Consider the following 24,959-nt stretch of genomic DNA (forward strand, 5'->3'; position numbering starts at 1 on the left):
GTCTGAGCTGCCCAATGAAGGGCGGCCTCTGAGTATCCAGCAGCCTGCATCAGTGGGATGAAGATGGTTAGAAACCGTTTAATAATGGGACACCTCTTAAAAAGGCACGTTTGGGCGAAACTGTCCTAACTTTTGCAAAAACAAATTTAGGTCAATTTTGTAAATTTTTTTCTCTTATTAGTATAAAGCAGGGTCTCAATTAACTGGCTCAATTAAAATTAGTGATCAATACACGTTCTTTAATACATTTTCGGAATGTTTTATTGAGTCGTTGACCAAATAAATTCATTACCGTAACACATTTTCAACTGAATATGTATGAAAGGTAGACCTTTTATTTTTTCCATGCATGTTCTATTAATAGTTCAGAATAGTCAGGTTCAGAAATGTTTTTATTGATACAGTAATTTTAGTCATTATGTTCATTACCGTAACAAAATTGCATTTTTTTTTTTTTTTTTTACACTAAATCTTTCCTGTAGTGCAAATAATTAAAAAATGTCAATTCAGTAATCTGAAAGAACAAGTAAACATGTAAACTTGCATGTAACTTCGTCACATCTTCTGTGGGTTTAAGGGTGAAAGATGCTGTTTTAGCTGTTTATTTACCTTAAAGTTAGGATGAAAAACTTCAACTGAAAGATTTAAATAAAAACTGATGCAGCACCACGTCTCATAAATATTGGGACAGGTCCATGTTTCCCACTGTGCAGCATCGACTCTTCTTTTAACAACATCTGTAATCATCTGGAACTGAGGAGTCCAGCTGCTGGACCTCTGGGAGCAGAAGAGTCCGAGTCCAGCAGCCGGACTCTTCTTCTACGAAGCCGTGCTGCTGGAGTAGATGCAGGATGTGGTTTAACTCTGTCCTGCTGAAATATTTCAGGCCTTCCCTGAAGAAGCTGCAGATGTTGCTCTAAAACCTGTTCATACCTTTCAGCTTTGATGGAGCCTTTCCAGATGTGCAGGTTTCCAGTTCCACAGGCACTAATGCCCCCTCACACCATCAGAGATGCAGGCTTTGAACTGAGAGCTGATAACCAGCTGGATGCTCCCTCTCCTCTTTAGTCTGGAGGACGCAGCCTCAGGTTCTGATCCATCTGACCACAGAACAGTTTCCTCTTTGCTTCAGTCCATCTTAAACCAGCTTCGGTCCAGAGAAGCCGGCAGAGTTCCTGGATCATGTCCACATGTGGCTTCTTCTCTGCCTGATGGAGCTTTAACCTGCATCTGTGGATGTTACGCTGAGCTGTGCTCACAGACCATGATTCCTGGAAGTGTTCCTGAGCCCAGGCAAGGATTTCCAGGACAGAATCAGGTCTGTTTTTAATGCAGAGCTGCCTGAGGGCCTGAAGGTCACAGACATCCAGGCCTGAAGGTCACAGAGATGTCTCCAGATCCTCTTTGGATGATTTTAGGTTCTGTAGATGAGACTCTGCCTCTCTCAGGTGCTCTTTTATACCCAATCATGTTGCTAATTAACCTGATTAGTTTCAACATCTTCCTCCAGCTGTTTCTTTTCAGCAGCACCTACTTTTCCAGCCTTTTGCTGCTCCTGTTCCTGCTTTTCTGAGACGTGTTGCTGCCGTCAGATTAAATATGAGCTCATATTTTATTTTATATATTTATATTTTATTCATTAAACAGTAAAACTTTATATGTTCTATTGTGAACAAAATGCTGTTTTTTTTTTGGGGGGGTTTAATGAGCTTTTCACTGATGTGTTTTACAATTAATCGTTTACCATTCAGAGGGAAATAATACTGAGTTTTCCATTTTACTGGAAGAGCAGAAGAATTTTTTAGGATTTTTATTCTTTTTTTTTTTTTTTTTTGGAGATTCTTTTGTAGCTTTTTTTGTGAGCTTTTTTTAGGATTTTCTTTTTTTTTTGGACTTTTATTATCATTTCTTTTTAGTATTTTTATTAGCTTTTTCTAGGTTTTCTTTCTGATGTTTTAACAGGGATTCTTTGACCATTCAGAGGGAAATAATACTGAGTTTTCCATTTCACTGTAAGAGCAGAAGAATTTTTTGGGATTATTATTATTTTTTTTAGGATTTTTATTATTTTTTTTAGGATTTCTATTATAATTTATTTTTAGGATTTTTTGTAGCTTTTTTTATTTTTATTATCTTTTCTTTTTAGGATTTCTTTGTAGCATTTTTAGGATTTCTATGAGCTTTTTTGGGATTTTTATGAGCTTTTTCTGGGTTTTATTTCTGATGTTTTAACAGGTAATCTTTGACCATTCGGAGGGAAATAATACTGACTTTTCCATCTCGCTATAAAAGCTGTGTTTCCCTCAGCAGAAGCTGTTGGTTTCCATTTATTTCTGTCTTTGTGTGAAGTTCACTGAGTTAACTCGCTGCCCTAAACTGAATGTTTGACTTTTGGTACCAAAGAGCAGTTTCAGGAATATCTTTTATGTCTTTTACTTTCTCACAGATTCAGTCATGGTTCTTCTTTTTTGTGTTGTTGGTTTTCTGTCTTTTGGATTCTTACTCTTTGCTCTGGTTATTTCTTACAGCCTCTGTTTTGTGTCCTTGTTTGGTATTTAGTTTGAGCTTTACTCCTTCTGCTCTGTTTTAATTTCCAGTCGTATTTCTGATAATAACTCATCAACCCTCCCAGCTCTCCAGTCAACCCTGTTTTTAGTAAGTCCATCTTTCCTTAAGTCTGTTATTACATACTTTGATTTTCTTATTAAAACCACAGTCTGTCTTCACCTCCTGCGTTTAGCTCCTTCACTTTTATTCACACACGAATCCTTCGTATTAATACTGTTTTTACACGGATAAACGTATTATTATGAACTTGATAAAAGGACATTTTCTTCTGAAAGCCTGTAATTATCGTCATTAGAGTATTTTTTAACACTGATTCTTCTCCACCACCGCAGTGCACCACCCTGTTTAAGACCAATAGTGTTTCCTCAAAAACCATTAAGTTACAAGCCTAATGGCTCCAGTTATCGGAGCCTTTCCAGATAATTGCTTGCTTTGGGAAGAATATATTTCACATCTTTCTCCAATCATCTCAGAGAAATGAAAGTCCTCATTAGCCTAATGATGGATACAAAGATGGAAGGTGTGGTACCTTTAAGAATCTTTGCAACTCCTTCAAAGCTGTCCTAATCCATGCCTGAACAGAACAAACGCGCCCATGAGGGCCAATAAAGACTGAAGTGCATCAAACTGAATGCAGCAGAGCTGGATTCCCACAAATGTGCAGCCGGAGACCTGAGCTGCTTTTTGATTGAGTTTCTAATTGCTTGTTCCACTTCATCAGCCTCACCTCGAATTAATAATTCATTGTAACAATTTGGCTTAAAAGAGGAAGCTGGTGGTTGATTATTTGTCAAGTGCTCAGTTCATGATTATCCGTCCAAAACCCCACCAACCTGTCGCCTGAACTTTGGCACAATCTGAGCTTCATGCTTCGATGATAGAGCTCAAGGGAGCAAAATTGGTCTACTTTTAGGCTCGTCTGCATATATTATACAACAGTATATGGGGTGATTCTCACGAAACTGTCCTAACCTTTGCAAAAACAAATTTAGGTCAATTTTGCTATTTTTTTTCTCTTATTAGTATTAGCAGGGTCTCAATTAACTGGCTCAATTAAAATTGACCAAATAAATTCATTACCGTAACACATTTTCAATTGATGATAACTGAATATGTATGAAAGGTAGACCTTTAATTTTTTTCATGCATGTTCTATTAATAGTTCAGAATAGTCAGGTTCAGAAATGTTTTTATTGATACAGTAATTTTAGTTATTATGTTCATTACCGTAACAAAATTGCATTTTTTTACACTAAATTTTTCCTGTAGTGTAAATTTCACAAGTAATTAAAAAATGGCAATTCAGTAATCTGAACAGACTCGACAAATAGTTCCTGTACAAAAATAAAATTTGAAGGTATCACTCATTACCATCCAAATATTTACATATACAGCAAGTGTTACAGTAATGAAAAGCTGTTACGGTAATGAAAAGTTTTGTTACGTTAATGACCTCAAACGGCATTCATACATAGTATAGTATATATATATATATACTATACAAACTCTGCCTGACTTCATATGACTAAAACAAACTTTGAAGATGGCAGAAAAGGTGGAGAAAGAAAATCTCTCAAAGTTTCAGATGCAAACGACACCATTTGTTTGGTGGAATTCCTTTTTTTTTTTTTTTAAGTCAGGGGTCTGAATGTTTTTGAGGGAAAAAAGGTTGTTTTTCGGAGGTAAATTTGTGTTTTCTTGTGAGAAAATCTGTCTTCTATTTTGTTGTTTTGCTCAAATTGGTAATTTTTAGTGTTTATTGTTGTATTTCATCCAGTGTTACCTTTTGTTTTCGTTTTTCGTACGTTTTTACGTTGTTTTTTAGTCCAGGTCTGAATTCGTGTGTTTACCTTTCAGTGCTCGTCTCGGTTTATTCGGTCTTTCTTTCACATCCTCACCATCTTTCAGCTCCTTCACACCTGTCTCTTGTCACCTGCTCCCTTCAGAATATCAGCTCCACGGTTTCTCTTGGTCAGATCCTCGCTGTTTGTTTCCTGTTTTTCATGAGTTTAGTCTCTGGTTTTCCACTTTTTTGCGGAATATCTTTGTTTGGTGTTTTGTGGACTGTCTCCTTCTTGCTTTTGAGGAAAAAAAGGTTGTTTTTTGGAGGTAAATTTGTGTTTTCTTGTGAGAAAATCTGTCTTCTGTTTTGTTGTTTTGCTCAAATTGGTCATTTTTAGTGTTTATTGTTGTATTTCATCCAGTGTTACCTTTTGTTTTCGTTTTTCGTACGTTTTTACATAGTTTTTTTAGTCGGGTCTGAATTCGTGTGTTTATCTTTCAGTGCTCGTCTCGGTTTATTCGGTCTTTCTTTCACATCCTCACCATCTTTCAGCTCCTTCACACCTGTCTCTTGTCACCTGCTCCCTTCAGAATATCAGCTCCACGGTTTCTCTCGGTCAGATCCTCGCTGTTTGTTTCCCGTTTTTCATGAGGTCTCTGGTTAGTCTCTGGTTTTCCACTTTTTTGCGGAATATCTTTGTTTGGTGTTTTGTGGACTGTCTCCTTCTTGCTTTTGAGGAAAAAAAGGTTGTTTTTTGGAGGTAAATTTGTGTTTTCTTGTGAGAAAATCTGTCTTCTGTTTTGTTGTTTTGCTCAAATTGGTCATTTTTAGTGTTTATTGTTGTATTTCATCCAGTGTTACCTTTTGTTTCCATACGTTTTATTGGATTTTATCCAACGCTGTTGTTTTTCTTGTCATTTTGCCTTTGGGCCGTTGTTATTTTCAGCTGAAAACAGTCTGAGTGCTACCTGTCTGCTTCCACCTGACAGATACAAGCTGTTAAACACAAGCTGTGGACAGAGAGCAGCTGAAGCACCAGGAGCCAAAACAAGAGACGAATCCTGAGCCCAAACATGACTTCATATGTATTTAGCTCTTCTCCTCCTGTGGAACATGCACTGTAGGCAAATGTTTGTGTCAGAGCAGTCCTGCTCCCAAAGGGCAGGAACAGGGAGACGAGCCATTATCGCCCAACTCCCCTCAGCTTTGTAAGGTGTTTTAGTGTCTGCCGGCTCTTTGTTTTGCTTTCTGCTGAAAATGAAGCACCTCGGCTGCCTTTGTCCACTGAAAGACTTCCCATATTCCACCTGACAGAGGCTGTTAGACACCAAACAGCGTGCACTGGAACACATTTATGGGGTGGCAGTATTTGAGAAGCCTGTGGCTGTATCACAGATGCTTAGTATTGGGAGAAGCCGTTTCATTCCAGCCAATTCTTTCAAGAAATTACACTCCTTCAGGACCAGAAGGCATGTCACGCTGCTGACCGACTTGTCAGACTTATTTCTGGCAGTGAGAGATAAATTTTGTGGCTTCATCCAAACAAACCCACACACTGACATGCAGCTCCATCGCCACACAAACACACAGTTTGCACTTTCCACTGCAGGAGCCAATTTCAGCCAAGATGACCAGAGAGTGGAAGAAGTTTGGAAATGTCACGTATGCTCAAGTTGGCTCCGCTGAATTCATCCGGCCTGGAGAAACATTTCTCCGGGCACCACAACAACGTCGGATTTGCTCAGTGACCCAAGATTATTCAGATTTATGTAAACGAGGATGAGAGGTGATTCAGTCCAAGGGGCCTGATGAGGTCATCGCCCCAGGAGCCCGATGAGGTCATCGCCCCAGGATCGACTGAGATTATTTTCATCGCATCCCGTGCTGCCAGGGATCGTTGTTAAAACTGGTAAAACTACGTCAACAAAAGCCTTAAAGCAAATCATTTGGAGCCACCCCCCCCTCTCAGATGTTTGATGGCCCTAAACTTAAGCTTAAGGCTTAATTCTTAAAGCCCACCAGCCGCTTTAGATCCCTTCAGGATGCACCGATTGACATCTGCATACCGCTACAGATGTTAAAAATGATCATTTTAGTTATTTTTTTAATGAGTTTTCCCTTTAACGCCAAGTAAAAATGAAATATGCTTCATAGAGAAATAAGAAAGCAGTTTTTAAGCCTTTCTGTCCTTTAGATCATCTTCGAATCACTACGAATTCTTTCATACGAATTCATAAAAACGGACATTGAGATCATCGCTGGACTAATAATGGACTTAAACCACTGATAAGGCTTTTATGTCCCAAGATTAAAAATGAATAAATCTGCTCAGTTTCAGGGAAAAGTCAATAATAAGTTAAATATCGGACAGTTAAATAATAAGATCTGCACTATAAAAAACTAACAAACAGAACAGTTCATCAGATTATCTTTGAATGAGCACTAATTTAAACATAAAATTATACCTTTAAGTGTTAAAACTAAGTAAAACTCTGATAAATAGCATGAAATATTTAATTTGAGCACTTCCAACAGTTGAAATAATCATTTTTTAATGCTCTTTTTCCTAAATAAATCTTAAAAGAGCTCAGATCAAAGAGGCTAAAAGGCCAAAAATAATGTATATAACTTATAAAAGTTAGAAACCTGCAACATTGAGATATAAGACAGTGTAAGGTCATGATATGAATCTGGATTTCTAATCAGCTACACCATACTGGTAATTTTTGTTATATATTAACATATTAAATGTTTCTTGACATTTACTGTTTGTTCTAATGTTGAAAATTTAAATGTCATCTCCGCTATATGAGTGGATTATGAACATTTTATGTATGGCTCCACAAAGTCTTCAGACTTCAGAGCAGGATGTGTAATAAACATGACAAAAAAGGTCATTTTTTACATTAAAACCACAGGGAAAGAGCATTTTAGAATGTATTCAGTCCTGTACAAAATGTGCCCTGATGAGGAATAAAAAAAGCTCCTTCTCGGAGAATTTAGATGGGAGGGTTAATAACCAGAGGTGTGTGCTGTCAAAGGTTATTTTTGAGTGACTGAACACATCACAGGGCGAATGAATGATGCCACAAGGTTCCCAGGGGAACATTTTGAGTTTGGCGTTATGGGTTCACAGCTGGCTATCAGCCACCAGCCTGAGAGGTACAGATACCTGCACTGTATCAGTAATAAAACTCCCGTCTAATAGAGGGATGACTCTGACTTTCTGCTGCCAGACATTGGGAAGCGGAAATACTGAGGATTACAGCGATTTACCTGCTACAAAAACCACGACTGACTCCTGACAATGAGGCGTTTTTAACTAAAGCTCTTAGTCTGTATTTAGGGATGTGGAACAGGAGCATCAAGAAGAAGCTCTCAGGTAGATCAACTGTACTTCTAATGGAAAATAAGTACAGAAACAATGGTTTCAAGGTGGGTGTCAGTGTTTATCTCAAAGACTTCCATTGAGCATAAGGGCAGTTTGTAGCTGATGGGAAGCAGCTGGGATGGATCGCCAACTGTAGACTGGGAATGAGGTGTTGCTTCGGTTGGATGACGAACCAAAGGGTCTTGTGGGGGTATGAAGGTTACGAATCGGACATGTGGTGATTCGAGAAGTGAGCCAAAAGGCAAAGTCATTGATTTACCAGTTGGTTTACATTTTATTCCTCACCAATAATCATGAGCTGTGGGTAGAGACCATGAATATAAACGGTATAGTTTATATTCCTGCCCCATGTTCAGAGGCTGTAGTTCCTTACCGATGCTATCCTGGGTTCGAGTCCTTTTGCTCCATTTCTTCTGAATACTAACTGCTGAAATTAGCTTTCCCCAAGAGGAGACTGACATTTCTCCAAGAGATAAGGGCATTAAACAAGCCAGTGGAGGTGGTCAACATGTCTGGAGATTTTGGGTAAATCCCCCCAGAGGGAGGCCTTGGGCATACCCAAGACCGGGTTGAGAGATTTTATCTTTCAGCTGGTTTCAATTGCCTGGAGTCCCTCCTGAAGATCTGGATGTGGCTGTGCAGAGGGAGGCTCTTCTTTCAGTCTTTAAGATTCAGGAAATTATATCAACGTGTTGCAATAGACTTAGACTGTGTCCATTCACAAGCAAGATCTGTTGTCTCTACATTTTACGTAAAAAATGACACCTGGTTGTGTTTTTATTCTTTCGTGGTGGTGTTTTGTGAAATGTTGTCGTGTTTTGGACTTCAGGGCCACCGTATTAAACAAACAAATGGCTCTTTTCTAGACTTTATTGGGCAGAGAATATCGCACTATCCCAATCTGAGGACTGTGATGCTCCTGTCATGGTCCTGTGATCTGGTTTTCTTCAGTTTTCTTTGCTTCCTGTTTTATTTTGTTGACTTTACCATCTGTTGTGTTTACTTCTGTTTGGTTTTCCTTAGTTTTCTTAGTTCAGTGCCAGAACTTTGTGTGTAATTGTTTCCCCGTTGGTCTCGGTCGCCTTTTCCTTCGTTAGTCCTTCCATTGTTCCTCTTTAGTTCCCTGCTAATCTCTGTTCACAGGTTTGCTAATAAAACCTGTGAAATCCACCTCCTCCTCCAGTATTCCTGTATTTGGGTCTTCTCTTTGCCACTCAGAGCCCAATGCTGCTTCTTCAGAGCTTTAAAAAAGTAGCTGTGAACTCTTAAACTGTGTCCAAAGTCACTCCATTCAACATTCAACCCAACAGAGAGCAGCAAATCAAGACATTTTCTCGTCATAGTCACTTTGCATCATCACCATCTGCTTCTGAGTGATGAGTCATTTTGGCTGTGAATTCTTTAGGAGTGCCATACAGTAAATGGCTTCAATCATTCACAATTCAGATACTCAAATAAAAATCTCAGACGGTAAATGGTTGTGCAAGCCAGAATAACTGCAGAGACTCGGCTTTCTTTAAGGATGAGTGGATTTGATTCATCACGTTAAATCATTCGGGTGTTACAAAGCAGAATATCAAGATTGGAATGAGTGACACTTTATATTAAACTATTTTAGAATAAAAATGAAGCCGGGAGAAACCGTCTGATTGCAAGAAAGTACAAGAATCTTAAGATGAAGTTTGAGGAACCCTGTTCGTGTTATTGTCTGCAGAGGATTACTGTCTGATGAGTTTTTTTATTCGAACAGAAAAGGTTGAACAGAACGAGAAAGACAGAGGCTGAACCAATTTACAGAGGACTCCTTGGTGCCTAAGTAAAGAATCCAGCCACACAAAGGCTGTGCTGAGATATGGCAGGATTAAAACAGGAGTTCCACCTAAATTCACTCACTATATAACATTGGATACTTTAATCAGGGCAGCCACCGGGTTCGGGTTATTGTTCAAAAAAACAGATTGAAAAGTTCCAGACGTGCCTTACTTGACAGAATTTAAAAACCTCGGAGACTTTGTCATCTGTAAGAAGTTCAAAGCTCACAAACACAAAAACAACATCAAAGGAAACGAGGACGAGTCGGAGCGGCGGAAACTAGACGACCAGCGGTGATTCCTGGAACTGGTCAAGAGCTAAATCAATTATTTTCAACACCAGATGAAGCCTCGAACTGTGGCTGCAACGTAGCGTACTGCTAGTGTTTTTAGATGAAAAGGGTAGAGAGGCACTTTGAAGTTTTATCATAAGTTTTAACCCCCCCCCCCATGTATGTAAGAGATCCAGAAAGATGCTGAAGGTGAGGTCCAGCAGAGCTTTAAAGATATCTGACGAGCTAAAGGAGATCCATTTCCCTCAGCTCGGTGAAACACCCGATGCTACGTTTCCCTTCAAGTTTGGGGAAACTTATTTAGCTTAATTTCAACAACTAATATGTAGGAGAAGCAAACATGCATCTCAGTATCATGAAAGTTTGAACAAAAGATTTAACAGTGTGAGAAGTGCTGAGAAAAAGTTAATTTCAGGGTTTGTTCTACCTCCAGAACTAACCAAAAGCAGCATCTGGGAGCTCATCAAAAGATGTCTGTAGGCTGTAATCATCGGTCTATCACCGTCACATGCAAATGTGAAACAATCAGATTAATGACGAGCTCGAAGGACCGGTCTGTGCATCGGAGCTGCCTTTATTGATGATTGCAACACCTAAAGCCCACCATCAGCTGCTGCTACAGTATGCTGGTGGTGTTTAGGCTACAAACGAGTTCGGTGGCAGAATAGATTTCCTCTTGAATCGTGCAAGACTGTAACTGCTTCCAATGTAATTCACAATTCATAGAAAAGTGAACAAAGGATTGAGGAAATTGATGTTCAGACTTTTCTATTTCACGCACTCAGTGTATTTAGCCGTAAAGACATGACTCGTCACCCAGCAAGCCTGGAAAAGGAGATTTTTTTTAAGTATGTAGTGACAGGTTATACAAATTATAAGGATGAATGCTCCCTTGAGCACATATACTGATCCAAGCAGATCACATGAGAAGCCAGATGATCAACACATGATATAATCTGTAAAATGTAAACATCCGACCATATTTTAGCATCACTCAGTCCACTGACTACCAATTTATATTGTTCGGAACATAACAAATGTGGACATAATCTGCCACTTTCACCCAAATACTGATAATTAATACCTAAACATTTGAGTGTGAACCATCATATAAGCATGTTAAAGCTACAAAAAAAGAAATGTTTTGATTTTGTTACTATTTGGCTGTATAAACGAATGCTAAAGTAAGAGAGGACCCTCGTCCCTGATAGTATTAAGGCACGCCAGGAGATGAGATAACCCCCCCAGTCTTTCTAGGTTTACACACAAAAATAAAGCTGATTATCATCTGTAAATCATAGGTATATAAGATTAAAACTTTGTGTTTTTGTCAGATGGTAGAAAATATACAGAGAATAACAGGAACTCTAAAACTGAGCCCTGTGGGACGCCATGAGATACAAAGTCCTGATTTTATATATATTAAATGGCTTTAAGACATGAAAATGAAGCGGCTGAATGGAAACCACTGTCATTAATTTAGTTATTTCCCTCTCTAACCTGTTATCATATCTTATATGAAAACAGAAGTCCTGTCTCGCTGTGCTTTCTACTCTTCTTAAGCTCTTTATAGCACACTTTGCCTCAGTGACTTGTGCTAATTTAGATTTTGTCATGTTGTTTCTGCTCTTAAAACACTGACTCTGGGTTGTTTTCCTTTTTGTTCCTTTGCTGCTCTGCTTTGACTCAAGAAATTTAGTTATTTCCCAAAATACCCAAATACTGATAATTAATAGCTAAAATATCACATCACCAAAACATTTGAGTGTGAACCATCATATAAGCATGTTAAAGCTACAAAAGAGAATTGTTTTGATTTTGTTACTATTTGGCTGTATAAACAAATGCTAAAGTAAGAAAGAACCCTCGTCCCTGATAGTATTAAGGCACGCCAGGAGATGAGATAACCCCCCAGTCTTTCTAGGTTTACACACAAAAATAAAGCTGATTATCATCTGTAAATCATAGGTATATAAGATTAAAACTTTGTCTTTTTGTCCAGATGGCAGCAAATATACAGAGAATAACAGGAACTCTAAAACTGAGCCCTGTGGGACGCCATGAGATACAAAGTCCTGATTTTATATATATTAAATGGCTTTAAGACATGAAAATGAAGCGGCTGAATGGAAACCACGTCATTAATTTAGTTATTTCCCACTCTAACCTGTTATCATATCTTATATGAAAACAGAAGTCCTGTCTCGCTGTGCTTTCTACTCTTCTTAAGCTCTTTATAGCACACTTTGCCTCAGTGACTTGTGCTAATTTTGATTTTGTCATGTTGTTTCTGCTCTTAAAACACTGACTCTGGGTTGTTTTCCTTTTTGTTCCTTTGCAGCTCTGCTTTGACTCGAGAGATTTAGTTATTTCCCAAAATACCCAAATACTGATAATTAATAGCTAAAATATCACATCACCAAAACATTTGAGTGTGAACCATCATATAAGCATGTTAAAGCTACAAAAGAGAAATGTTTTGATTTTGTTACTATTTGGCAGTATAAACAAATGCTAAAGTAAGAGAGGACCCTCGTTCCTGATAGTATTAAGGCACGCCAGGAGATGAGATAACCCCCCCAGTCTTTCTAGGTTTACACACAAAAATAAAGCTGATTATCATCTGTAAATCATAGATATATAAGATTAAAACTTTGTATTTTTGTCCAGATGTTAGCAAATATACAGAGAATAACAGGAACTCTAAAACTGAGCCCTGTGGGACGCCATGAGATACAAAGTCCTGATTTTATATATATTAAATGGCTTTAAGACATGAAAATGAAGCGGCTGAATGGAAACCACCATCATTGATTTAGTTATTTCCCTCTCTAACCTGTTATCATATCTTATATGAAAACAGAAGTCCTGTCTCGTTGTGCTTTGTACTCTTCTTAAGCTCTTTATAGCACACTTTGCCTCAGTGACTTGTGCTAATTTTGATTTTGTCATGTTGTTTCTGCTCTTAAAACACTGACTCTGGGTTGTTTTCCTTTTTGTTCCTTTGCAGCTCTGCTTTGACTCGAGAGATTTAGTTATTTCCCAAAATACCCAAATACTGATAATTAATAGCTAAAATATCACATCACCAAAACATTTGAGTGTGAACCATCATGTAAGCATGTTAAAGCTACAAAAGAGAATTGTTTTGATTTTGTTACTATTTGGCTGTATAAACAAATGCTAAAGTAAGAGAGGACCCTCGTCCCTGATAGTATTAAGGCACGCCAGGAGATGAGATAACCCCCCAGTCTTTCTAGGTTTACACACAAAAATAAAGCTGATTATCATCTGTAAATCATAGGTATATAAGATTAAAACTTTGTCTTTTTGTCCAGATGGCAGCAAATATACAGAGAATAACAGGAACTCTAAAACTGAGCCCTGTGGGACGCCATGAGATACAAAGTCCTGATTTTATATATATTAAATGGCTTTAAGACATGAAAATGAAGCGGCTGAATGGAAACCACCATCATTAATTTAGTTATTTCCCTCTCTAACCTGTTATCATATCTTATATGAAAACAGAAGTCCTGTCTCGCTGTGCTTTGTACTCTTCTTGAGCTCTTTATCGCACACTTTGCCTCAGTGACTTGTGCTAATTTAGATTTTGTCATGTTGTTTCTGCTCTTAAAACACTGACTCTGGGTTGTTTTCCTTTTTGTTCCTTTGCAGCTCTGCTTTGACTCAAGAAATGTTAAACTAAAACTCAAGGCTGCACATTAAATTCCACACAGCGAGTCGCAGTTAAAGCCCATCTCTTTCTTCTTTCTTTCCCTTAAATCCACGGCAGACCTTAAACATCTCCTTATCAAATACTGAGGGATGCTCGGGGATTCTTGCCACTGAAGAATAGCAGTGAAGTAGGTTTCCTAACAATCACACCTGTTCCAATCCCTTGATGATACCTTTTCATACTCTCTGATGATAGAGCGCTGCTGTAATACGTTGCACTGTACCGCTTCAACATTGTTACCCTCCCAGATTCACATAAAGCTCTAATCCTGAACACAGAAAATACAAAGAACGCTCTGTCACTGATTATAGGTCTGAGAACACACAAAATGAATCATCTCTCTGGAGCTGCCTGCACCCAGGTAGCTGCGTCTTTTTATAACCTCTTTTGCACCTGACAGAGTCAGGGTTATTAAAGGAGGCATCATATTTAGTGTATAAGCCTTTCTGTAACATCCAAGGTGAGCCCTATAGCATCGCACCTCTAAGACAGTGAGCCACCCTCAAGCTTTGCCTTCGAGTGTTCCTACGTGCCAGAAATCAATTTGTGTCAGTATCCTTTAAGAGTTGCTCAGGGAAGCAAGTGACCATCAGGCAAAAGGACTCTTTTTCATGCCCCTCTATCTTTACTGTGGATAAATATCGCTGATTATAAGTACAGTAGTCGACCACATCAGTGCTCCTGCTGGCACTAATTAAAGATTAAGAAGAGAAATGTCTTGATACTAAGATACATTTTGAAGAGGAACATTAGGGTTATGTTGTGTGTCTCTTGTGCGTTTTTATTGTGGATGAAATGTTGTGTCAGCTTTATTTTTCTTCATTTGGGTTATTTGGTGAAAGAAGGCATTGATTTGAGTGTTTAGAAACAGGACAAAAGGACCCGATTTGTGCTGTAAAGCATCAGTTTCCTTATTCTGTCATGAAGAAGCCCGTCTGTTGAAGATGTTGGAGCCAAGATTCAAGATTCTATCAAAACTCTACGATACAATACTTTGTCAGATTGCTGACCTTCGATCAGCAGCCCGACGAGCGAGTTTTCATAACCCACAGTTTACCTTGAGTTTCTGTCACCGGAGAATAGCTCTACAGCTGCTAACTGCAGCTTTCCTGTGGAAATAAGTCATGCACCAGCTGTTTCGATAGAAAATGATGACAGGGAAATGTCTTTCTACTATACCGGCTTATCAACAAGCAGCACAAACTGTGCAAAGAGATTAGAGGAGAAAAGGGTACAGCCAGTAGAGTCCTAACTATGGGTCTAAAACCATTTTTACCCCACTGCTGGACTACTGCTTTATGTGCTAAAAGTATGTGAAAATCAGACGGTAAAAGATGTGGAGAACATCAGATTTATGCAATAAAATACACAATAAGATCATTTTATTGTGATGTTACCAGCTCTGGAAATCCAGCGAGTCCAAATGTAACATTTTTAGGACGTCGTTTAAGTTAAAATCTAAAAAAAAGTTTATTTATTTATTTATTTTGACAGGTTTGGATGATAAAGCTATTAAAAATGTAAAGGTTTGTCATGGCATGTTGCACACTTGGCGCCATCTTGTGAGGAATGTTGTCACTGAGTTACCTTTTGTTTCGTTTGGCTTGAAAACGTTAATTTAAAAATGGTCAAATTTGGTGGGGAAGGCACAGAGAAAATGAGAGAAAGAGAAAATGAGCCGAATTAAAGTGGTAAATTGGTGCATTGAGCTGGATTTCTGACATTGATCCAACAATCCGGGACATCTATTCTTTTTTTCCCCAAATTATTCAAATTAACCACTAATAAGACTTTAAAAACCATGGCCTTATGTGATTTTAAACATCTGTCCTTATCTTGAACCTTGATAAAAAACAGATTTAAACAGAGTCCCATTTGGTTATGTTCTGTAGAAATGGACTGAAACATGATTTCAGAGGTCAGCCTAATAATAACAGCCTAAAAACACAATATTAAGTTAGTATGTGAGGTCAAAATCAACCTCAGAGCAAAGAGGAGCCTCATAATATGGTTTGTAACCCGAGTAATGACCCCCCAGTTACCCAAAGATTCATCCAGGAGAGTCTGTCGGCTTATATTTCTTCATGGAAAATGAAGCTGTGTGCATTTCTCTACACCCAGGAATCAAATACCAGTGAATGGGTTAATGTGTTCTGACGCAGAAATGGTTAACAGGCGGACAGGCCGCAGGTGGGGAGTCATGCGGACTGATGAGCAGCAGCAGCAGCAGCAGAGGAGCCGCTGACAGTCGGAGCTGCGCCGCGGAGGAATCAGCAACGCTCCGGTTAGTTCCTCCAGCAGAGAAAACTGTTGTCGTTTCAGGATGCGAACAGCACCCAACAGAGCCGCCAGGCATGCAGTCTCAGCCAGCAGCCGTCGCTAAACGGAGCTCTGGTGAATAACACTCGCTGTCAGCTGCTGGATAAATGACTTGAGAAACTCTGGTTGAAGTCAGCGGACAGAGAAAGCGGTTGTATGGGAGATGAATGTGACCGGGAAACAGCAACCTGAGCTGATCGAGCGACCCGCCAGCCTTCCGGTTCCAACTTCGGTAAGTAAACCCTCAGGTTGTTTTTTAGACATCCGAAATAAACTTAAATCACTGAGCGGTTTGTCGTTTGGCTTCAGGGTGAGTTCCGTGAACGGAGCACACGCGCTGATCGTTCGATGTCCAGAGGGAACTCCAGACTACCCTTTAAAAAAGCGACTTTCTGGGATTTCTCACATATAAACACTTAAAAACCCCGAAGTAGATTCGAGCGATTATAATTTTCAATCCAGTCGGACAATCTGCACACATCGGCGTACATTTGGTCATCTATTACGCTCCTGCTCGAACAAACTTACAACTTTTCTAAGGGGTGTTCCGTTAATAAGGTTACGTTGTCCAGAAGGTGTGATTAACTGATGCCTGCCACGCTTCAAGTTTTTTTTTTACAATATCCGCTCAAATCCGCTGCTTTGTGTTTGGTTTGTCTTTACGTACAAGCCGAATTATTCAGAGAACGAATATCCTTAATTAAATTAGTGAAAATGTTTGTTTCTGAGTGTTTTAAAGGTGACAGCAGCTGTGCTGTGCAGGTTATTTCCCAACATAACAGTATATTACACATGTTATCTGTGGGTGCATCTCTGCGACCAGCAGCCACTGCATTTTAAGCTGCTTTTTCTGTGGTTATAAGGTACTGGTATTTTTATCACAACCAGTGTTGCCATTATTTACTGGTGTCACACATTTGCTAACTGAGCTGCTTTCTGGGCTGTTTGAACAAGAAAACAAATGATCTGACCTTTTAAAACACTGTTTCATATTCAGTCTGTTGGCTGCTTGAAGAAAAATCCAACACAAACTCTGACATGTCATTTTTTAACTTGAGCTCAGTGGAAGAGGTGCAGACACATTACCAATTTCATGCTCATTAGACATGATGTGCCATGTGATGTCCACATGTTTCCATGGATACCTTCCTGTGCTTGTCAGTCATGGTTTTATGTAGAGTTTAGAACTTGCTTCACTTTAATTTATGACTTCTGTACCATCCTCTCCTACATTTGGTTTGTTATCACCTCCACGAGGCATGCAGCACCTCTAATTTCATCTCCCCTGGAGTCCTGCATGGGAGGCACTTTGGGATCATAAAGTATTGGATTTTAAAACTGGATATCTGGGCCTGGGTGTAATTATACAGTGTGCTATCCTGCTGGAGAAGACTCTCCCCACTGGAGTGAAGTTTCAGGGGGTTGATCGTGAACTTGATCGCGCTATAATGGGAAGAAACTCAGCTTTTGGCAGGTTCTTGAACAATTAAAGGTCTTGATGTTTGATACATCGTCACCAAATGCATTTTCTTTACTGGTACTTTGGTCTTGGGGACCCGAATCAGTCAATTAAATCCTTCACTTATCAATAAAAACAAGATGGCTTTGGATGAAGAAACATCTGAGAAGTGACTGGTATGAAGTCTGGTGTAGAACGGCAGAGAAATGCGGTCTGAGAGTGTTGGGCAGCCACAGTAGATGCGTTGGACTGCTTCTTCCTGTCCAAACATGCATCGGTTTGAGCTGCATGTCGGGGGTGTGATGGACAGGCCTGGTGTTTTCCCGGGAGAGACTCCCCATCCCTGACTTAATTCAGGCCCTTCAGCTGTGAGTTGTTGTTCTCTGCCGCTGCAGTGGCTGTTCTACCTTGTACTACTTCCTCTTCCACTCGCCACTGTTAAATAACTTTCATTGGTTGCTAATCCAGGGAAACATTAGCATAGTTCCAGTAGAGCTTCAAAGTTTGCAAACTATCTGACCTCATTGTGCAGCAATACCTGCAAACCAGAAAGGTAGAGAACAGCTTTAACTTAGGGGTGTTGGAGGGTATTTTAAGTATTGCAATAACATTTATTGGATTAAAGGTGACGAGTTATGAAAAGACTAACTTTGATGAGGGAAGTGATGGTTTAGTGACTTTCTTCAGCCTGATTAGCTTCAAAAACGTCTTTTCCTCCTAATTTCATCTTCAAATTAGCCGCTAATTCTTTTGTTGTGTGGTTATTTTCCCCCACGAATAAACCACCAACTACAATGTGATTTATTTTAACTCCAGTTACACTTTTCTCTGAATTATGAGTTCAAACTTGTGGTAAAGTATTTCGTCTTGTCTCACGAAATAAAAGCTGACGCGCTCCGGTTTTATTGAGTCGTGTGTCAGGTCCACGCCACGAAAACCTGGCGATTTCACAGCTTGTAGAACCAACATCAATAGCCGTCTCCTGAGGTCATGAAATGTGCATCTGTGCACGTCAATGATGAATAAAAGTCTAATAAGAAGTCTTTCTGTACATTTTCTACCTTCAAAATCTCAAAAATGGAGGAATTTTGGCCCAGTTTACAAGACTTCTTGACTTCAGTGAGGTTTGCAGGCATTGATTTATGCATCGTTCTCTTAAAGCAACACAACAGAGGTTTTTGAACATCTAAAGCTATGTTCTTCTGACTTGTTTAGATGTATAAAGTTAAAAAAAAGAGAGAAAGCCTTGTGGCGGATGCACCAAACAGACCCAAAACAACCTACCAGAGGAAGAGATTTTCCTGCTGGATGCAGCTTTGTAGCAGCTCTGGTGTTCTGTTATTTCTGTCTGTGTAGTTGTTGTTTAAGGTTTAAATGAATTAAAGGAATACGCTCCCATCATTTCTCCCTCTGCTGTGTGTAGGCTGTAAATCAGAGGAGACCGAAGCTGTAATAAAACTAATGAAACCTGTTTTTATACCCCGGACATGTACAGCAGAGCTCAACATTAGAGAGGCTGCATGGCATTTATTGGACATTAAAAAGTTATAAACTCATCTCTGATTTCACACGTTCACATCTTTCAATAATTAAATGTAGAAAAAACAAACTGTGTTCCAGATAAAGTGGAACATTGAGAGCATGTTTGCTCGTCAGGTATCAGTTTTATCCTTGTTGGGTCCTGTAACATCACCCTATATTGGTACATTTCTTCTGTAGGACGATTCTCTGGTGATACATGAAGGTCCCACCACAGCATTTCCTCTCATGGTTCTGGAGGAATCTCGGCCCTCTTCTCTCCAGCGCTGCTTCAGCTCATTGAGGTTTGCAGCATTGGTTTCTGCAGCTCTCTTAAGGTCCCACCACAGCATTTCAGTCAGGCTGAGGTCTGGACTCTGACTGGACCATTGCAACACCTTGATTCTTTTCTTTTTCACACATTCTGCTGTAGATCTGCTGCTGTGTTTGGGATCTTTGTCCTGTTGATGAGCCAGTTTCAGCCCAGCTTTAGCTGTGGGACAGATGGCCTCACATCTGACTCTAGAATACTTTGGTATCCAGAGGAGTTCATGGTGGACTCAATGACTGCAAGGTGCCCAGGTCCTGTGGCTGCAGAACCAGCCCAGATCATCAGCCCTCCACCACCGTGCTTGACAGCTGGTATGAGGTGTTTGTGCTGATATGCTGTGTTTGGTTTCCTCCAAACGTGCTGCTGTGCATTATGACCAAACATCTCCACTTTGCTCTGGTCTGTCCAAAGGACATTGTTCCAGAAGTCTTGAGCTTTGTTCAGATGCAGCTTTGCAAACCTAAGCTGTGCTGCCATGTTCTTTTTAGAGAGAAGAGGCTTTCTCCTGCAGCCCTTCCAAACAAGCCATCCTTGTTCAGTCTTTTTCTAACTGTGCTGTCATGACCTTTAACCTTTAACATGCTAACTGAGGCCTGTAGAGTCTGAGATGTAGCTCTGGGCTTTTTCACCTTGGGGTGAACTTGCTGGGACGTCCACTCCTGGGAAGATTGACAGCTGTCCTGAATGTTTTCCACTTGTGAATAATCTTTCTCTCTGTAGAATGATGGACTCCAGATAGTCTGGAAATGGCCTTATAACCCTTCCCAGACTGATGGGCAGCAGCAGCTGCTTCTCTCAGATCATGACCTGGATGCTGCAGAGCAGCAAACTGAGAAAAAGAGGTGCTCACACCTGATATGTGTTGTTCAATCTGAGGTTCTACGTCGTTCTGAGACACGCTGAGGACCTTAAAAGAGGATTAACTTCTTTTTTCTCACATAACTGACAAAATTTCTAAAGATCCTCGCAAGTCATGGATTTATCAGACAGATTTTGAAGGTAGAAAATGTACAGAAAGACTTCTTATTCGACTTTTATTCATCATTGACGTGCACAGATGCACATTTCAAGAGATTCCTTCCTTACACAAAAAAGGAGGTGTTGACTCAGCAGAGATGAAATGAAATCAGAAACATTGATATACAGGAGAATAAATTATTAAAAGCATTACAGAAAGCTGGAGATCTTCATTATTTTCCATTATCTTTTGAATTGCCACCTTGTGCCTGAATTCTGGTTGTTCCATCATAAAGAAACTTTCATGCAGACGAAGCACAAATTGGTGTTAAAAAAAATCAACAGATAGCTGGAAATTAAGTGTTTGTGTTCAAAGAAACCGAAGCTGTAGTCTGCAGTTTCTGGAGCATCCAGGTACTTTGGGTGCAATACTAAAGGAATACCATCAGGTTTCAGAACTGGGGCCCTGGCTGTTCTATTAAGACCTGATGCAACATAAAGGCAGACCGGTTCCCATATTTAGAGGGTGCCTAAACAAAGTATTGGTTCTTCTGGCGTCCAGCTCACTGAATAAAAGTGCCTTTTATAATGTGCACGCCTCAGTTCATTATGCGCCGGCACAGAAGAACGCATGAAGGCGTCATCCATCAACGCAATACAATCTAAAACCTCAAACAATTCATCACAAAGAGCCTTACAGTCTCACACTGAAACGTAAAGATATTCATGTGCTGCTCAACATAAACTTTAAAAGGACGATTTTACTCGATTCTGGTGCAAACAGGGGTTAAAAGCTGGTGGTGCTTTATGATTATCGGACAGTCAGACCCTGGCTTGTCCCTTTCTAAAAGCATAAAATGTAAGTGGCATACATGTCATCAGTAAAAATAAATAAAATCCCAACCCCCTGTGGTCACACGCCTTGGTTTCTCTTGGCAGGAGCCGCAGAAGCTTAATTATACCCCAACGGAGTGTGAAAGTCGATGCTTTTGTATTCAGCAAGTCAATCATATTTTAACCAAATCACTCCTGTTGGAGCATGAACATTTCGTCTCCGTAAATGCTCTTTGTCCCGGAGCTGCTCAGGTAATTGGGAAGGACTCAAAACAATCGCCCCCCCCGTTTTTCAGACAAAGGTCGTACTTAGTGTCTTTTTACTCGATGAACAATGTCTAATTTTCTTTGGTTTAATTAAATGAAACTAGAGTGAAAATGCAAACATTTGACTCCTTTAAGCATTTCTTCCTCTTTCTAGCTTAAATGTTTTGTGATACATTCATTATGTATACAAAATCATTGGATATGGATGTAATTTCCAATCAGATGGCTCCACAATCCAATTTTTATCCTCCTTTTGGCATATGAGCTGATGACAGGATCAGGCCGAACCCAAGGGAGCTGCGAAATGGGCCAAAGGGCAGTGTTACATCATGAATTAGTCTCTTTTTTCTTTTTAAGGTTTATAATTAGTCCCCGTAGGAAGAGAAGGGATACATATATAAAACGCTTTATGTATAGTCCATATTTCATTATTCATTTACTACCAAATCTGGCAGTAATTAAAGTCCTAATTAGACGAGGTCTAAATTTTTAAACCGTCTGGAGGATATCGAGTGTCATAAAACAAGCTGCGCCAGTCAGTTTTGAACTTCGCCATTTCCTTAGCAAATAAAAAGAAACACGTCCCGTTCATCATTAATACCCACAGAGTTTCATTAGCATTTTTATTTAGATTCTAAGCAGGAAACTTATGCATTTTAATGTCTTCACTCATTTCCAAGTGAGATATGAAGAAATTCACCTTGTCCCCTCGACAGCTGATGGGGGGGATTGTTGTGGACACTTTACTCGCCACTTGAAGGGAACTGCACTTCAGAAAATACTCTGAAATAGTAGTTTGACATCTGAGATTTGTCCTTGGAAAGCGAAAATACGTCAGAAATAGGTTTGATTGGGTTTTTTTACGTCCGCTTCGAGCCGATGACGGACAGAAAATGACAGATTTGTGTTTCTGTAAGTATATGAAGACATGTTGTGTTAATTTCCCTCATGTCAGGCAGTAATCTCACACACTGGACCAAAACTGTTTGTAACGCAGTCGGCCGTCTTGTTGTTTGAGCAGTAAAGCTCTGCGAGATAAACCTATTCAAACAACGGGGAAACAATCGAGAGGAAATGCATCGAGTGGATCTGATTCCCCGTGGAGCCGCTCCAAGGGGAGGATTGAACAAGGATGATTGCAGAAACACAATCTTGTTGCATATGAGAAAAGCTCCGTCCTGGCTCCAGTTTATTGACCTTCAGCAGTACTGCAGACAGTGAATACACGGGGAATTTATCCTCATGTACAGGTGGTAATTTACCTGCTGTGTAATTAAAAAAAAACTAATTTCCTCATCATTAATACACCCAGATCAGCAAAGCTTCACATACATTTTTATCTCTGATGAATCAGGGATTCTCAGCAGCTGCATGTTTGCATGAGAAATTTGAAATTATGTGGAAAACATTCATTGGTAATTGTGTTGCTTTAAAATAAAACTGGAAACACTGGAAAATGGCACTTCCTGCACCTGGTTTCCTTTGGACAGGAAAAGCACGGCCATTTTCTAGTGTTTAGGTTTTTTTGTCGCGTTTATACAGAGTTTGTACAAAAAATTAAACTTTATTGTTGCCAACCTGGCAACTCTGGAGTCCTTTGCACAACAAGTCTGCGTTCTTTGTGTTTTGAATCCAGACTCTAATGCATTTATGTTCATCTATTGCCTAGATATGTTTGAAATGATAATATCACTGCATCCTGGAAAAGTATCGTAATAAAGTTGGTGAAACCACGCAAACACTCAACTGTGCAAACGGACAATAACCGCAGACATAGTCGGACCTTTTTGGTACTACTTCCACAGTTTGGGAGGAAAACGTGAGTTTAGTTTCAGCTTTTCTGGCTTTCTTCGGCTACACTCATTTCTGCTCAGTTTTCTGGCGGTTAGCAACTAGCTTAGAGGTACATTACCGCCAACTAGTGGACTGGAGTGTGCCGAGGGATAAACAGCTGGCAAGCTAACTGATAAACGGCAGTTAGCTTAGCGCAGTAGCACAGCATAAATGCTACAGCATCTCAGCAGCATAGAGTCACACATAGAGTCCACTGAGCGGAAAAAACACAAGGGAAGATTTCACGTTAGCATTTTAATGGAAATCAGTCGGCTTGTTAGCTGAGAAGGACGCTAGCAGAGAACGGAAGGAAGCTAGCAGAGAACGGAAGGAAGCTAGCAGAGAACGGAAGGAGGCTAGCAGAGAACAAAAGGAGGCTAGCAGAGAACAAAAGGAGGCTAGCAGAGAACAAAAGGAGGCTAGCAGAGAACAAAAGGAGGCTAGCAGAGAACAAAAGGAGGCTAGCAGAGAACAAAAGGAGGCTAGCAGAGAACAAAAGGAGGCTAGCAGAGAACAAAAGGAGGCTAGCAGAGAACAAAAGGAGGCTAGCAGAGAACAAAAGGAGGCTAGCAGAGAACAAAAGGAGGCTAGCAGAGAACAAAAGGAGGCTGAGGCTTGGGCTGGGCGGAAGAGACGCTTTTTCATTTTTGTCCTTTTATTTTTTTTCCAAAAAGCAACTTGTGTTTTATCATTTTTGGATTTATTTTGAAATGTCACCAGATTTACGCCGCTAGCACATACACACCATCGTATTTTCTTTCATTTCCGCTGCCCATCAGAGGAGCTTTGTATCTGGTTAATCTATTAATTAATCAATAGAATACTATTTGAATAATCTGTACTTCACACTACATACGTATACATACATTTTATAAAAACCCATCTTACAGAGGGTCTGTTCTGCAGGAGAAATAGTTTTTCACCTCTTTGCTTCATGATTTAAGAGTTTGTCTTTGATTAAAAGAAGAGAAAATAGTTCCACTGAATTTGGTAATTAGCAGCAATGTAAAGCCGTGTAAGGAGAAATGACCAAGTTGCCTCATTTAAAATGATGGATTACGCTCATTGATGCAGCTGTTCCTTTTCTATGGATTTTCTCTTTCAATACAGCAATATTTTTAATCTATTTTTTTCCCAGTAAAACTTGAAATATCGCATGCTGATATTTGCAAACAAGGCAGGTAATTGCTGCTCTCTGGCAGTGTTTCTGATGCCTGCTCGCTGGTGAAAAATAAAGAAAAAAGCAAACTCGCAGTGAAAATGTATGTGCTTGCACTTTAGCTGCAGAAATCAAAGTTCTCTGCATATTAAACATTGCAGATAATGACGATATGCTCTTCATAACTGGCATAAATGATGGCGACGTGTAGCTCACTGCTTGGATGCATTTCTTTAACCGTGAGTCATCCTTGTATATCCCCAACTGACACCACCTCAGGGTAGTTTTAATTGACCTCAAAAAAAGAGAACAAGTCAGAAAGAGCAAAGAGTTTTGCCTTTCATCCTCTTGTTTTAAAACTCAGCCTGATTTTTAAAATGAAAAGACCTCTAAAGGATCCAGAGATGAAAGTGCTCAGCTTGACAAAAGTAGTAATTATGACACCTGCCAACATCATCCTGCTCTTGTCATACAAAAAGCCATTTCATGTCTAAAGAGACAAATTGTTGTTCAGATGAGGCTGTGTTTCCAAATATTTGCCTTTTATATTAATTTTTCCACAATTATTTGACTTTAAATATCTACATATATCTTGCTTTTGGTCCTCAGCTGTGATGCTCAGCTATAATTTTGTCGTTTTTGGAGCTTTGATAAGTGACGTGTCTTTTTAGTTTAATTACAGGTATATATTTATAGG

At 39.6% G+C, this 24,959-nt stretch overlaps 1 protein-coding gene across 1 annotated transcript in view; it reads left to right on the forward strand.

The window, feature by feature from the left end:
• The first annotated feature begins 15,857 nt into the window (after positions 1-15,857).
• The window catches only part of sntg2 (syntrophin, gamma 2), a 114,189-nt gene continuing 105,087 nt past the window's right edge, over positions 15,858-24,959 (forward strand). Inside the window, exon 1 of the mRNA XM_072365889.1 lies at positions 15,858-16,136. Within this exon, the coding sequence (XP_072221990.1) occupies positions 16,068-16,136 (69 nt within the window). The 5' untranslated portion in view covers positions 15,858-16,067. The remainder of the gene's footprint in view (positions 16,137-24,959) is intronic.

Source organism: Leuresthes tenuis, unplaced genomic scaffold (assembly GCF_036924035.1).
Source record: "Leuresthes tenuis unplaced genomic scaffold, fLeuTen1.0.hap1 SCAF_15, whole genome shotgun sequence".
Lineage (NCBI taxonomy): Eukaryota > Metazoa > Chordata > Actinopteri > Atheriniformes > Atherinopsidae > Leuresthes > Leuresthes tenuis.